Source organism: Hippopotamus amphibius, chromosome 3, assembly GCF_030028045.1.
Source record: "Hippopotamus amphibius kiboko isolate mHipAmp2 chromosome 3, mHipAmp2.hap2, whole genome shotgun sequence".
NCBI classification, from domain to species: Eukaryota; Metazoa; Chordata; class Mammalia; order Artiodactyla; family Hippopotamidae; genus Hippopotamus; species Hippopotamus amphibius.
In genome coordinates this window covers 107,314,054-107,329,981 of record NC_080188.1, presented here as the reverse complement: position 1 = coordinate 107,329,981, position 15,928 = coordinate 107,314,054, and the positions used below count along the sequence as shown (strand labels likewise).

Here is a 15,928-nt window from a genome sequence, read left to right as displayed (position 1 = left end):
GGTCCTTTGTAAATTCCCTACAATCAATGTGGTGGTCCTTGGCTGTAGCTAATTCTCCTGAAAACTATTTTAAATTGCTTTTCTGTTATTGTTATAGCACATTAGTCTCTATCACATTAGTGACTTTGGTTAACAGTACAATATGTTGCTATTACTCACGTCATTATGTGTCATTCATTTCATATATCAAAGTAGCTTCCACCAGAGTCTAGGTCAAAGGCATTCTGTTCATTTATCAGTACTTTGAGTCAATGCCTTGATCCTTTGGGGGATCCACATGGCCCACTTTAATGTTTTTTCTGAATAGTCTAAAGCCTTCCATAACAGCATTCCCTATCACTAGACATCATGATCATCCACTCATTAAGGGCTTATTTGTCTGAAAAAAATGGTGAGGCTGTTACAATCCATGTGCCTGTTATATCCAAACATTTCTCTGAAGGTGAGAACCAGGTGCTTCTTGCACCAGTAGACATGCTGCTTATTCATCTGGCTACAGGGTGGACTTTGTCTTGTTTGTTCAACTTTTACCTTGCAGATGGAATTTCAGCAGATTTCCATGTGAATCATACCATTCAATTTGAGAACGCCCATTGGGAAATTAAGCATGTTGTGTTTCTTTACAAGAAATAAATAGCTTCTTTCACATCACTCAGCCAAGAAGTGTCAAAAGCTGCCCAAGTTTCTATTTTGTTCTGAAAGTTATGCTTATGAATATAATGCACTTCTCCTGAGCCATCTCCTACAGCACATTCCTGTATATACTAGTTCTCTTTCATTAAGAAGCTTTGCAATGCTACTCCATCATTTTGGAAATGACACCCTTGCATAACCCATGACGTAAAGGGCATTTGTGATGAATTTAAGTTGTTTCTAAGAAAATGCAATGATTTCTAGGATTTGTCTTTCAACTGAGCTGCATGTGACCACTGTAGTAAGGAATTATTGAATCCCAGATCCCAGTGTCACCACTGGGTGGCAGTATTAGGCTTGTGCCCCAGTCATTAGGCTGTAAGTATTCATGAATAGACACAAAAGCATCTGGGCACTGTTATTATGGAGTTCCAATGGACTTGTACAAGTAATCTCCCACTACAAATCTCCTAGACCTAGTTTTATTTATTTATTGTTAGTAGGTTGTGAAAAGGATAAGTGGTGAATTTGGTAGGGTTCATAAAGTTCTCTAAAGTTCATGGACTATGTTACTCCCAAAAACTTGCTTAATTGGTCCAGGGCCTTTATTTTGGCTAAATTGATAGAGTTAGACTTGACTAATGACATTTACCATAGCTTGCATATTCTCCACAGCTTCTTCCTTTGAGATAGAAATATATGAAGTAATCAATGTAATTAATTAACTTACTTTGTGGTCTTATCTAAATATCTTTTAAAATATTGACAGTATGTTCTATATATATATATTTGGAGGGAAAATGGTAAACCTATAGTGTACTCTTTTTCACGTAAAAGTAAACTATGCCTGATGTTCCTTTGATTCTCAAAGTTCATTTGGAAGCTTAAAACATACTAATGACAATTAAATTTTGAAAGAGTAATCAGTCATCCTAGATGACAACACAAATTATACTGTTACAATTAAAATTATGTTGTACTGGTTCAAAGATAGATATAATGTAAATGAGTAAAATGACTTATAAATTAGCCCAATTTCACATATACATTTAAAATCAGGAGATTTCAGTTAGGATACTTTTGGTTGTATATGACACAAAAATCAATTGAAATTGTTTTGAAATTTCAGGATGTTTGTTGATTGGCTCACATAACTGCAAACTTCAAAATTCTGGAAAGCTTCAGAGTTAGTTTATTGGATCAATTATGTCATAAAAGATTCCTTTTCTTTTTTCATCAAATGCCCCTTGCAACAATCTAACTTAGATCTGAATCCCCTAGCCCTAGAAGGATTGCTCTCTGTAACAATTCAGAGAAAAGCCTCTTTCTATGACTCTGGCAAAGGTAATTGACCCTGATTATCAGGTAGAAATTCAGATGCGGTATCATAGTGGTGGCAAGAAAGAACATTTTTGTTTTTCAGGTGATGTACTTGGCTACCTCTTGCTACTCTTGTCCAATTGTGACAGTAAATGAGAAAATACAGGAACCCTGGCCCAAGAATGACACATTGAAGATGTGATTAGACCTTTCAGGAGTAAAATTATGGGCTACACCTCTAGCTTAGTTACTGAGATCAGTTGTGGTGCTCACAGAAGCTGAAGGGAGAAGAATAGAATTGATCGTGAAGGAAGAAGATAACAAGTAGGCACTGCAACCCTACAATAAGCTGCAGCAGCAAGAGACAGAGTTCATTCCCCTAACCATTCTCCTCTAGCCTTCCATGAGGAAAATAGTTTTTCAGGTTAATTCCCCACTTCTGAATGCATCATCAGCACTGAAATGGAAGAAGACAGGATGACTGTGACTATATTCATTTGAACGGGACTTACCCAGAATTCTCAGATGCAGAGAATTCTACTCATATTTTTGGTATGACTTATCACCTACATTCTCAGTGTCATGGGCAACCTGCTCCTTATGGTTACTGTGAAGATGAGTCAAAAATTATCCGCACCCTGGCTGTAGGATTTACAGAAGTTTTAATATAATGGAGTGTGGATAATTCTCAACTCACCCTCATAAAATCTGCAGCCAGATTTTGGACTCCCTGATGTATTTATTCCTTGCCTTCTTGTCCTTGAGAGATGTCTGCTACTCCTCTTCTATAATTCCTAAGATGCTACCTGATTTGCTCTCTGATTCAAAAGCTGTCTCATTCAAGGGTGCATGACACAGCTCTTTATTGAACATTTCTTGGGAACTTCAAAGATTGCCCTCCTTGTGGCCATGGTCTGTAACCACTACGTGTCCATCTGCAGACCTCTGCACTATGTGGCCACCATGAAACAGCACACATGCTGCCTCCTGGTGCCCGTGTGCTGGGCAGTGGGTTTTCTGCTCACTATGGGACAGATCCTCGTCACTTTCTGACTTCAATTCTGTGGCTCCAACATCATGGATCACTTCAAGTGTGACATTTTCCTCCTGATAAAACTTGCCTGCACTGACACTGTCCTTGCTGGTCTCTTAGTTGCTGCCAATGGTGGAGGAATCCCTGTGATCACTTTCATAATGGTGTTGGTATCCTGTGTGGTCCTCCTGTGCTCCTTGAGGACTCAGCTCTGCCAAGAGGAAGAAAGCCTGTCTCCCTGTAGCTCCCCCATCACAGCTGTTGTCTTGCTCTTTGTGCCCTGTATTGTTGTGTATCTGCTACCAGGAGCTGCTTTTCCAGTGGATAAAGCCATAGCAGTATCCTATACTCTTATTACTCCCAGGTTAAACCCTGTTATCTGCACAGTAAGGAGTACAGAGTTAAAGAATGCCATTAGAATGTTATTAAACAGGAATGCAATTTCAGATAATAAATGACCCAATATGAAGATCTCATTCCTATTATGGTCTTTACATTTTCACATTTTATTACTAGAAAGCCCTTCACATACCTCTCACCTGGCAGTAATGTCACCTCCACAAGGCAGGTATTATTATGATGATTATTCCCATACCACAGATGAAGAACAATGAAATTCGAAGTTAAATAAGCCACCCAATTATCAGAGACAGAGCTAGTATTCAGATCTGCACTATTCTAAATCCAAATTTAATACTCTTTCAACCATTTCAAAGGATATCAGAAGAAAGACAGTACTTCATTAGAACCTCTTGATTTCTATTAACTGAAAACTTTCCTTTCTGATTACATATATATATATATATTTTGCAGGTACATTATATATATACATACAGTACATAGAGTAAAATAGATTTGTAAAACAATTTCATTATTAGAAAGTTGGCTTTACACTTAAATTCTTGAATCTGGATCCTCTTTGAAAACTGCTTTAGGAGATTACATATGGGGATATATCAAACAAAGCAGGAATCATTATTCCACAGTTGACCAAAGAAAGTATATCCCAGCTAAATAACTTACCTAACTTATAAGAATTTGCTGTGAATTTATTTTGGCTCCTTTCAAAAATGATGCCTGATACCAAAATACCAATGTGTGTATATGTCATAGAGGTGTTAAAATATGTAGCCTTCCACTTCATGGCTGCCATATGTTCTGTTGAAGAAATCTATGAACTTCATGTTGTAAAAATATTTGGTAGGTATATTATGGTTATGAAAATATGATGGAGAGTAAGAACACTAGCTTCAGGATTGGGAGACATGAGTTTTATTTCACAGTATGCCATCATCTTCTTCTATAACCTTAAAGAGGATTCCCTATTTCTACACATAGTTTGTCTAGGTAAATTGAAGGGCGTTTTCATGTCTTGTGATTCTGCCCAAGTCAATATTAATATTGACATACGTATTGTTTATTTGATTCTACTTCAATTAGAAGTGAAATTGAAAGCATTATGCAACCACAGTCCACTTCCCAAAACTTTCCCATTTCTGGTAAACGACTTAGGAGATGTCCTTCTGGGATGAAACGGAATGGACTAGTACAATACATTCTCTGCTCTTGAGTGCTTTATTACTTTCAGAACATGTTTCTCTACCTATTGAAATGTGTGAAGCTGCCCATAAGAACAATTTGGTAGGTATCTGATTTTTGTGAAATTAGACCTTGAACCTATCAAAGGTCTTACTGCACCTCAACTGGTTTCTGATTAATCATGAAAAGATTCAAATATAATTTCTCCTGCTTTCATTCTGGCTTATCCTTCCAGTTTGAACAACTGTGTGGCTGTCTCTCCAGGGTTTTAAACCATTCTGTCCTTGAATTTGTATTCTGGAAACAGACTTTGCTGGTTTAGCTCCAGGAACTCCTTATTTGAAACATTATTTTCATGGAAATCTTCACTGATTTAGACCTAACTTCACTCCCTTTCCCTTCTATGCTTCTCTAGGGCTTGGGGAGCTGGACTAGACAGATGAAGGGGTTCTAAACCAATCTCTCTACCCAGCACTTTAGCTATTTCAGTAGAAGATGGATGACCACTCAATGGGCCATTGTGAATGAATTTCAATCTTTTATGAGGTTGGGAAACATGACTTTGTCAGCACATGCTAATTATCTGATCAGACTCTGCTTATCATCCAGAGTTGAAAGAAGAGTTTAAGATATTTTCACAATGACAGTTCAGCAACATCCGTAACCCTTATGTTCTTTATATTTTTTCAAATTCTCCTTCAGACTGTCTTTGACATTTGCCATCGTATATAATATTACGACACTGTTATATTGGAGTATCCAGTCAAACTAGGGTGAGTCACCTGCTTTCTGTTTTCTTAACCTCTTTTCCTTCATGATGCATGATGCTTACACTGACCACATTCTCCAGAGCCAATCCAGAGTTATGTACAATTTACTTTTCTTCTTATTAAAGCAAGCATATTTGAATATGGTGAGTGAGTGTTGATCTATATAGAAATGCTCCGGAGTTGACTTGAATTAAATTCATTTACACAATCATTTCAAATATTGGTATTTATTACTTTTAGTAGATAATTGTAATGAGACTTACCGTTGGTGTCAGCATGAGAGTATCTTAAGATATTAGTTGTACATAACAATTAAAATATTAGAGTCCTGGTCCAGGATTTTGTACCCTAGCTTATTTCCCCTTGGCAAATGGCATTCTTAATCTCTGTCTTATATTTCCTTGTTGTAAACTCTGAATATTATTGCCTATTTTTTCTATTCCATAGGGCTATTGAGTGATTAAATTTAAATGACAAATGTTTTTACCATCTATGAATATAATTAAAGAATGAAATTATTTTCATCGTTATTATGTTAATCTAATTCCAGAATTGATATAAGATACAAATACAACTACTTTGAAAAACTATTGGGACTTCCTTGGTGGCACAGTGGTTAAGAATTCACCTGCCAATGCAGGGGACATGGGTTCAAGCCCTGGTCTGGGAAGATCCCACATGCCACGGAACAACTAAACCCATGGGCCACAGCTACTGAGCCTGTGCTTTACAGTCTGTGAGCCACAACTACTGATTCCTCGTTCTACAACTACTGAAGCCCATGAGCCTGGAGACCATGCTTCACAACAAGAGAAGTAACTGCAATGAGAAGCCTGTGCACTACAATGAAAAGTAGCTACAGATCACCACAATTAGAGAAAGCCCATGCAGAAAAATGAAGACACAACACAGTCAAAAATTTAAAAAATAAAAAATTAAATTAAATTAAATTTTGAGAAAAGAAAAGGTATTGTAAACTTTGTCAGGTGTAAAGTGGCAACATTATAGTAGTGTTTATAATTATCACTTAATGTAAATCTGAAAACAATATTTAAAACATCATTAGTGTGAATGGTAGATCAATTACAAAATAAAATATTATAGTGAAAAAATTTTAAATCAGATAGTTAACCACTTAAATGTTTAAGATATGAATTACTCAATATTCAGAATCATATTACTGTCATTTTTTACCAAATGCTTGAATTCAGAAGTGGTCAACTTCTTGTTGTTTTTTCTTTTTTCTTGTCATAGTGTTTTGTCTTTATGTAGACCTGAGGAGGAGTTCAAAATTAAAAATGAGTGGTAAAGTTATCCTCTGAAATTCAGTTAAGTTACGTGAAATAATTGGGTTGTTGGCAAGATCTGCTAGTGATGATGAAATACTCCTGGGGTCAAATTAGACAGAGCTAAGAAATATCACAGAATTTGCCTACAAACAAGATAGGTGGTAGCACTTTAAGGCTCAAGAGAAAGGCCTTATGCAAACATAATATTTATAAATCAAAGTATAGCTGATTAGTTAACATTTTAATCTTACAACTTTACTTCTTTCTTGGTGAACTAACAGCTGCCTAGGGCTCTGGCCATGGACCTATCTCAGATGAGTTCACAGGTGAGATTTTATTTTTCAAGGAAATCATATAATTATAGACCCTCAGGTTTAAATGGATCTTAGAAATCATATAATCACCCCTCACCCTCATGATTCTGAGATTAAGTCTCTTCCTCAGCATGCAAAAGACCAAGAAATATAGACTCAACTATAATATTACCAACTAGGAAGTAAAAATATGTGTTTTTTTCCTTAGTGATACATATTTATATTAGTTAGAAGAATAATATAATTAGTTAGAAATAAGTTGGTTGGAATAATTGTATATTTCAAATTTGCATCCAAAAATTTTCCCACTTAATAATACAACATAAGAATTTTGCTGAGATATTGCACAATTTTTTTAGCATCTCTGTTAAAAAGTACTCATTAATCAAAGAGACACACTACATTTTAATTATCCATTTCTCCAATGTTGATCATTCTATGTAGTTTCTAAATTTTCAACAGCTCTCAGTAATTGTTAATAATCAATTTTTTCTTTCAAAAATATTTTCCATTAGGGTTCCCTTTTAGAAAGAGTATGTGGAACCAAAGAAAACTGAAAAAAGGAATTTTTTTTCTTCTGAGTTATTTCCAAAACACATTAATTATGTCTAATTCTTACCTTATGTACACTATTCTCTTTTCTGATCTCTTGGGGGATCCCAGCTCACAATAAGGATATGCAGTGAAGCTGCTGCACTCTGTTTTCACATAAGTATAAAATTTTCATTTGGGATAGTTAAAATATAAAGCTCTTTATCCATTTATCTTGGAAAGGAAAGACATATCTTTGCAGAGTACATTGTACTGTATTTATGCTTTCTCTTCCTTTTCTTTGGGAAATTGATGTCCCTAACTTTCTCATTCTATTAGTAATTCAGTATTTTGGAACCAGGAATGATGGAAGATGTTTGCTATGGGAAGATGGGAGAAGAATTCTTGGGAATGCACATAGCAGAAACATAACAGTGTGGGAAGATCACGTTGTGGATGGAAGAGTTGCTGCTGTTTGGTAATAAAATTTCAGAGATTAAGGACATTTAACAAGAATAATTTTTGTCATTTTGTGTAAGCAAACATACATTAATGTACATACTAATGATAAATATTTGTTGTAATGAATGAACTTGTAATAGGTACCTATAATAAGTAATAGATGTGATAAGTTTGTGTTAGTCTCTTTATATATGTCCAGTACATTATTTATCTTTATCTTATCTAGCAGACTATTTCTTCCTGTTCTCCACATTAATTTTTTTTTTGTTTTTAAAACTTTGAAAGTAATGATTTCCTTTGCTTGATAGATCCTATTGTTTTGAACACTTATGCAAAAGTTTTTTATCCATGTCTACCAACGCTGTACATTTACTTTATGTCACTATATCACTATTTATATTGTATGTGGATCAAAGTCTTGAAGAACAAGAGATATCACTTAACAAATGTCATAATTATCTTGGAAGTAAAATGACCCAGTAACCTACTCTTTTCTAGAGGCAAGAATACTGTCACACTTACCCCATAGAGTGTGTCAGAAATTATTAAACTGGGATGTAGATTTCATTAAAAAGTTTATATTTCTCATGAAATAGAGAGTAATGAGAAACAGAGCAGGAGAACAAGTGCTCTTGAATTCCTCCTAGGTGTATGGTTGGGGAAGCAGGAGTATTCTTACCCATGGAGAAGGCAATTCACCACACAATTCATCATCACCTAATGGGTTTCAGGCACTGCAGACATCATGTCAGGGACTGTGATAAGTAAGGAAGCACACTTGAATAGCTTGTGTATTCTGACAGGTACCAGGGAGAGTGTGTTGCAAGGATTCATAGATGTTTCCCTAAAGTGCCTGCTTATGATAGATATTTATTGAATGTGTCTTTCTTTCCACAGTTAGAGCTGAGGGTTCAAATATAAATTTGCATGGAGAAAGCAATAACTCTTGCCTCCATGGGGCAAATCTCAGCTTATAAGATACATCTGAGATTTACAATTTGTAAACTGACAGGCTCAGAGGAGGGTTCAGAAGCATGGGATACAAAAATAACTTTGCAGAATCATGTTGTTGGAACCAGAATGAGAATCCAGATCTCATGTAGATAACCCAGTGTTTTCTCAGTATATTATACAATAAATATTGCCCTATAGATGTTTTGCATGTGACAGGTACTATGTATCTGAAGAGATGGAAAGCATCATGGACAAAATAAGAAAGACTTGAAACAAGTACTGGGGCAAAAGTGCCAAGGACATGCTCTCCATGTACAGTGACTTCTCTAATTTTGTTCTAAGAAATCCAGGCCATCATCCTTTCATGATTAATATGCATCATTCTTCATTCCTTTGTGGATAATTCAGGCCCCAGGAAGGTGTTAGTTCCTAAATGGAGCTCCTCATGCCTCCCAACAATGTGACTGAATTTGTTCTCTTGGGACTCGCACAGAATCCACACGTGCAGAAAATACTTTTTGTTGTCTTTTTGTTCATTTTCCTTTTTACTGTGCTGGCCAATCTGCTCATTGTCATTACCATCTCCCTCAGCCCCACACTTTCGGCTCCCATGTACTTCTTTCTCACTCACTTGTCCTTCTTAGATGCCATCTTCACTTGTGTCACCACCCCTAAGTTGATCATTGACCTGCTGTACCAGAGGAGTACCATCTCCTGGGGTGGCTGCCTGACTCAGCTTTTTATGGAGCACTTCCTGGGAGGATCAGAGGTCATTGTCCTCACTGTCATGGCCTATGACCGCTATGTGGCCATCTGCAAGCCTCTGCACTACACGACCATCATGCAACAGGGGATCTGCCAGCTCCTGGTGGTGGTGGCCTGGATCGGGGGGATCCTTCATGCCACTGTGCAGATTCTTTTCACTGTGGACTTGACCTTCTGTGGTCCCAATGTCATTGACCACTTCAGATGTGATTTCTTCTCTCTGTTGAATCTTTCCTGCAGCAACACCTACAGGCTTGGAATCGTGGTGGCAACTAATAGTGGGGGCATATGTTTGCTAATTTTTTTCCTTTTGCTCATCTCCTACACAGTCATCCTGAGCTCCCTGAAATCCCATGGCTCTGAAGGGCAACGCAAAGCCCTCTCTACATGTGGCTCCCACTTTACAGCAGTGGTGCTCTTTTTTGGTCCTTGTATTTTCACTTACACACGTCCTGTGGTCACTTACCCTGCAGATAAGTTGGTGACTGTGTTCTTTGCAATCCTCACTCCCATGTTTAATCCTATCATTTACACAGTGAAAAACAGTGAAGTGAAAAATGCCATGAGGAGTTTGTTGAAGAGGAGAGTAACTGAGGCTGTTCGTGGTGCCAAGACAGTGATGATTTATATACATAGGGAGGATTATACCTGTTTTAAATTGTGAAAGAAACCTAAGAAATTTTTTAGATCAATGAAAGAAAAAAAGACCAGAAATGAACACTTGTTGAGTGCTATGCATATAATGGCTATGTATTTATTCCTCATTTTGATAACTTAATGTACATTGCAAAGGTTTCAACTTTCATGTTCATTGCTTCAGGATAGGTACTGAAAAGAAGTATAAACCCTGAGATTGAGGACTGTACAGCATGTTTTTCTCCAGAATCTTACTGCTACTTTACTAAATTCTTCATAATATGTTACTTGAATGAAATTGAACTTTCCATAGGAGCTTGAATCTCAGAACTTGTATTTTTGCTTAGCCTGTGGTAAAGTGAACAAGGGATAGAAATTCTTTGATAGATACATGGGGAAGGGACTGAGGGAATCACTGCTGAATTTTTTTTCTGAACTATGAATTTACCAAAAGCAAAAAGAGAGACACTCACAAAAGCTGGAAAGAATAATTCACAATCTATCTCTAATTCTTTTCTTGGCATAAAAAAAAAATTAAGGCTGAAATGTTGAAATTGGGTATAATCTTTTTTGTTTTAATTATCCTTATGGCTCACAGTTTTTCTTGAATATAAATAAAATGTTTTCATTTTCCATACCAAGATTTGAGGAGACATTTGAAACAAGAAAGGTCAACATCTTCTACCAAATTTCAGTAAGAAGGCATATTGTTATATTCCAAAGCTATTATTGCTCTGTAGGTCTGATATGTATATTTACATTAGATGAACCCCTTATTATCTCTCAGGCATAGTCACCTCAGTTGATTTTGCATGTACTAAACTGGTATTTCCAATATTATAATCATCCCGGTCTTACAGAGAAGCAAACTAAAGCCAAGAGAGGTTTACTAATTTACTTGACTCATATCACAGGTGCTTCTCCCATAAAGTGTGCCAGGAACTATTACACTGGAATGCAACACTCTTTCAAAAGTTTTAGCAACAAACTTCCAGTCCAGGTCTTTAAAACTCGGTCTTACTTTCTTCCAAGTAAAACACGGTTGTCTGTGGTATGTTTAGGTCTATAGATAAATTATCTGCAGCCTTAATGATTCACTTTGTCCTGCAAGAAGATGGTGTCAAATTTGCTGTAGCCTTGTCTCACATGTAGTGCTATAGGTTTCAGCTGTACAAGTTTATTCATTTTTGAAAGTTCAAGTTATGCAGCTTCACTTTCACAAAAGACCAACATTAGGATGGCAATGTTTATCTATGATGGATCAGAATTTGAAAAAAATATATATACATATATATTTACATATATATACATATGTACGTATAACAATCACTGCTGTACAAATAAATTTAACACAGCATTGTAAATTAACTATACTTGAATAAAAAATGAAAAAAAACCCACTAACATTAGTAATATATATTTTTTTTTTTTTTTAGTAAATGTAAAAATCCCCTTTGGATTTCTTTCTTTTACAAAACTTGTATTTGTTGATGTTGAGTAAAAATTGTCAGTGAATAGAAAAATTAGTTGTACTGTAGCTAAATTAATTTGAAAAATTTAGTGTTCTCAAATAGTCACAACAGCATTATAAAGTTTAATGTTCTTATTTTACGGATTAAATGAAGGATGTGAAATGCTAAATAATTAGAACATAGAACTTGTAAGTCAGCTTTGAGCCCAAATACTCTTACTCCATGTCCTATGGTCTTTACATTATGCAGAATTCCTTCAGGCAGTTATTTCATTATGGTTTGGTATAAAAAATGCTTTCTTATTATATGTCATAGGAGGTGATGCTTTATTAGTTTAACAGTTATTAGTAGCAATTAAATGCAGATGGTTTTCAGAAACACACAGTAAAATAAATTCATAAAACAATTTCACTCTTAGAAAGTTTGCTTCACACTTAGTTACTTGAATCTGGAATCCTCTTTGAAAAGTGTTTTAGGAAATTTTATATGGATATATAATATCTATCTATCTATCTACCTATACTAGGAATTATCACTCAGTTGACAAAAGAAAGTATTTCTCACTTAAACAAATACTATGTTGTCAATTAAATTTTGCTCTTTTTATACATGAAGTTGGCTAACAAAATACAAATGTGTGTATATGTCATAGATGTGTTCATAATCTCCTGTTTTGACAGAAAGTTCCAGCCTCCCACTTGTGGGTACCATATATTTTATTGAAGAAATCAATGTGGTCTATGGTGTAAAAATATTTAGGAAACATACGATTGTTATGAAAATATGATGGAGAGTAAAACACTAGCCTCAGGATCAGGAGACAAGAGTTTATTTTTCACTATGCCATCATCTTCTATAACCTTAAACAGCTTCCCAATAGCTACAAGTGCTTTACTTAGGTAAATTGGAAGGTTTCCAAGTTCGGTGATTCTGCCCAAGGTAACATATTTATTGCCATAAGTATTGTTGCATTTGCTTCTACTTCAATTAGAAGTAGGAGTTGTGAGATGACAACCCACCTCCGAAAACCTTTCCATTCCTAGTAAACAGCTTAGGAGATGTCCTTCTGGGATCAAAGTTTCCTTGGATTGCACTGAGACAATATGAGCTCTGCTCTTGAGTGCTCTGCTACTTTGAGACCATGTTTCTCTGTCTACTGAAATGCATGAAACTGCCATAAGAACACTTTGGCAGGTATCTAGTTTTTGTGAAATTAGTCCCTGAATCTATCAAAGATCAAACCATCCTTCAACTAATTTCTGGTCAACTATGATCAGATCTATCTGTAGTTTCTCCTGTTTTCATTCTAGATTACCTTTCAAGTTTGAGAATCTGTGCAGCTGTCTCTTCAGAGTTTTCAAACACTCTGTCCTTGGATTTGTATTCTGGAAACAGAATTTATCAGAATAGTTCCCGGAACTCTTCATTTGAAGAATCATTTTCATGGAAACCTTCACTGCTTTAGACCTAACAACCACTCATTCCCTTTTATGCTTCTCTAGGGCTTCAGGAGTTGGACTAGAAAGATCTGTAGAGATTCTAAACCAATCTCTCTACCCAGAACTGTAACTACTTAAGGGGAGGCTGGATGGCCACTCAATGGGCTGTTTTGAATTGATTTCAATCTTTTATAAGGTTGGGAATGATGACTCTGTCAGTACATGATAATTTTCTGATTTGGCTCTGGCTTTCATTCCAGAGTTGAATGGTAAATCCATGACATTTTCATGATGAAACTTCAGCAAAATCCATATTCCTTATGGTTCTTTAGGTACTTTCAAATCCTCATTCAGATGATCTCTGACATCTGCCATTACACATATTATTACTGGACTCTAATATTGGAATGCCCAGTCCAGCTAGGTTTGAGCCTGTGGTTTCAGTTTTCTTAAACTCTTTTCCTTTATGACACATGCTGATCAAAGTGACACATTCTTGGGAGCCAATTGAGAGTTATGTACAACTTATTTTTCTTCTTATTAATGCAAGCATATTTGAGCATGGTGAATGAGTGTTGATCTATATAGGAATACTCCTGAGTTGAATGGATTTAAATTTATTTACAAAATGATTTCAAATATTGGAACTTATTTATTTTCATAGATGATTGTAATGGACCTTATGGTCAGTGGCGGCATAAACCTGTCATGCCTCTTTAACTGTAAAACAATAACTTAAGTGTCCTGGTCCAGGATTTAGTGCCCTGGTTTCTTATTATCTCTTGGTAAATAACATTCTTATTCCCTGCCTTACATTTCCTTGTTCTACATTGTGAATAGTATTGCCTATTTTTTCTACTCTTTATGGATATTGTACAATTAAATTTAAATGACTGAAAAAATGCACTTTACTGTTTCTAAGTGTAATTGAAGAATAGAGTTATTTTCATCATTATCATGTTAATCTAATTCCAGAATTGGCACGAGAAAGAACTAAGTCAAAGAAGTACTGTACACTTTACCTGGTGTGAGGTGGCAGTGCTATAGTAGGATTCATAATTACAATTTAATGTGCAGCTGAAAATAATGTTTAAAAATTATGATTTGGGTAAGTGGTAGATCAACTTAAAAAAAAGTTACAATAAAATTTAAAAAACACATAGCTACCCACTTAAGTGTTTAATTTACACTATAGTAAATATTGACTTCATAATAAATTCATATGTTTTCAAATAACTAAATATATAAGCTATTTTTTTCTCTCATCACACTATTTTGTCTTCATGTAGACTCAAGAGGAGTTCAAAATGGAAGATAAGTGCTATGAAGTTCTCCTCTGCTGTTCAGTTATCTTACATGAAATAACTGAGCTCTTGGTAAGGTCTGCTAGTGATGGTCAAATACCCCTGAGGTCCTATTAGTCACAGCTATGAAACTTTACAGATTTTGCCCACAAACACGATATATGGTAGGACTTTTAAGCCTTATCCAAAGGTACAATCTGTAAATCAACAAAGACACTTATTGAAGCTCAGCGAGTTGGCATTTTCAAATCTTACAACTTTACTTCTTTCTTGGTGAACTAAGTGCTGCCTGGGCCCTGACCATGGGCCTATGTCAGACAAGTGCACAGGTGAGATTTTTTTCCAGGAAATCATATAATCCTAGACTCTCAGGTTTAAATGGATCTTACAAATCATGTAATCACCCCTCATCCTCACCTGACGTTGAAATCCCTTTTTCAGCATACAAAACAGCAAGAAAGATAGCATCAAATAAAATACCATTAATTTAGAAGTAAAAAGTTTGTCTTTTTTGCTTATTGATATATATTTAAATTTAGTTTAATAACAGTTTGAATTAAATTAGTTACAATAATGATACAATTCAAATTTGCATCCAAAATTTTCTCAACTTTATGTTACAGCTTAAAATGTTTCTATGATATTGCATAAGATTTTAAAAGCTACACGTTAGTCAGAGAGATGCCCTAGATTTAAATTATCCATTGCTCTGATTTTGAACATTCCACATCATTTCTAAATGTTACACAGCTCTTAATATTTATGTTGAACATTATTGTAAATAATAATTTTTCTCCCTTGAAAATACTTTCCATCAGGGCTTATTCCTAGAATGAATACTGTGAGCCAAAGAAAAATGAAAAAGTAATTTATATTTCTTCATAGTTATTTCTAATACACTGGTATTAATTACGTCTAACTCTTACATTATGTACACTGTAAAATTTTTCTGCTCTGTTGGGGGATGCTGCCCCAGAATAAGGAAGTGCAATGAAGCTGGTGCACTTTGTTTCCACCCAAGTATAACATTTTTATGTGGATAATTAAAAAATAAACCTTTTTTATCCATTTATCTTTGAAAGGAAAAGCATGTTTTACAGAATACAATGATATTTATGTTTTTTCTTTTCTTTGGGAAATTTACGTCCACAAATTTCTCATTCTCTTAGTAATGTAGTATCCTGTAACCAGGAATGATGGATAAAGGATGCTACAGGAAGATGGAGAAGAAGGCTTGAGAAGGTATGTAGCAGAAACATAACGGAATAGAAATGTCATTCCTATCATGGATGGATTTCTGGCTGCTGTTTGCTAAGGAAATTTCAGGCACTGAATATACTTAACTGGAAAACTCTTCATGACTTTGTATAAACAAACATACATTAACATAGTAAGCAATCAACAGATATTTATTGCATGAGTGAACTTACAATGGGTACCTATCTTAAGTAAAATATTTTATATGTA

At 35.3% G+C, this 15,928-nt stretch overlaps 1 protein-coding gene and 1 pseudogene across 1 annotated transcript; both read left to right on the top strand.

Annotated features, from left to right (window-relative positions):
• The first annotated feature begins 2,415 nt into the window (after nucleotides 1–2,415).
• On the top strand, nucleotides 2,416–3,444 carry LOC130848565 (olfactory receptor 4C13-like; annotated as a pseudogene).
• A 5,834-nt stretch (nucleotides 3,445–9,278) lies between these two features.
• LOC130848564 (olfactory receptor 140-like) lies at nucleotides 9,279–10,274 on the top strand. Its single transcript, XM_057727019.1, has one exon. It carries the CDS (start codon nucleotides 9,279–9,281, stop codon nucleotides 10,272–10,274), a length of 996 nt encoding a protein of 331 aa, XP_057583002.1.
• The last annotated feature ends 5,654 nt before the right edge of the window (nucleotides 10,275–15,928 follow it).

What these genes read in the sequence shown, in the direction of transcription:
- LOC130848564 (XM_057727019.1), top strand. Translation starts at nt 9,279, where the DNA reads ATGGAGCTCCTCATGCCTCCCAACAATGTGACTGAATTTGTTCTCTTG.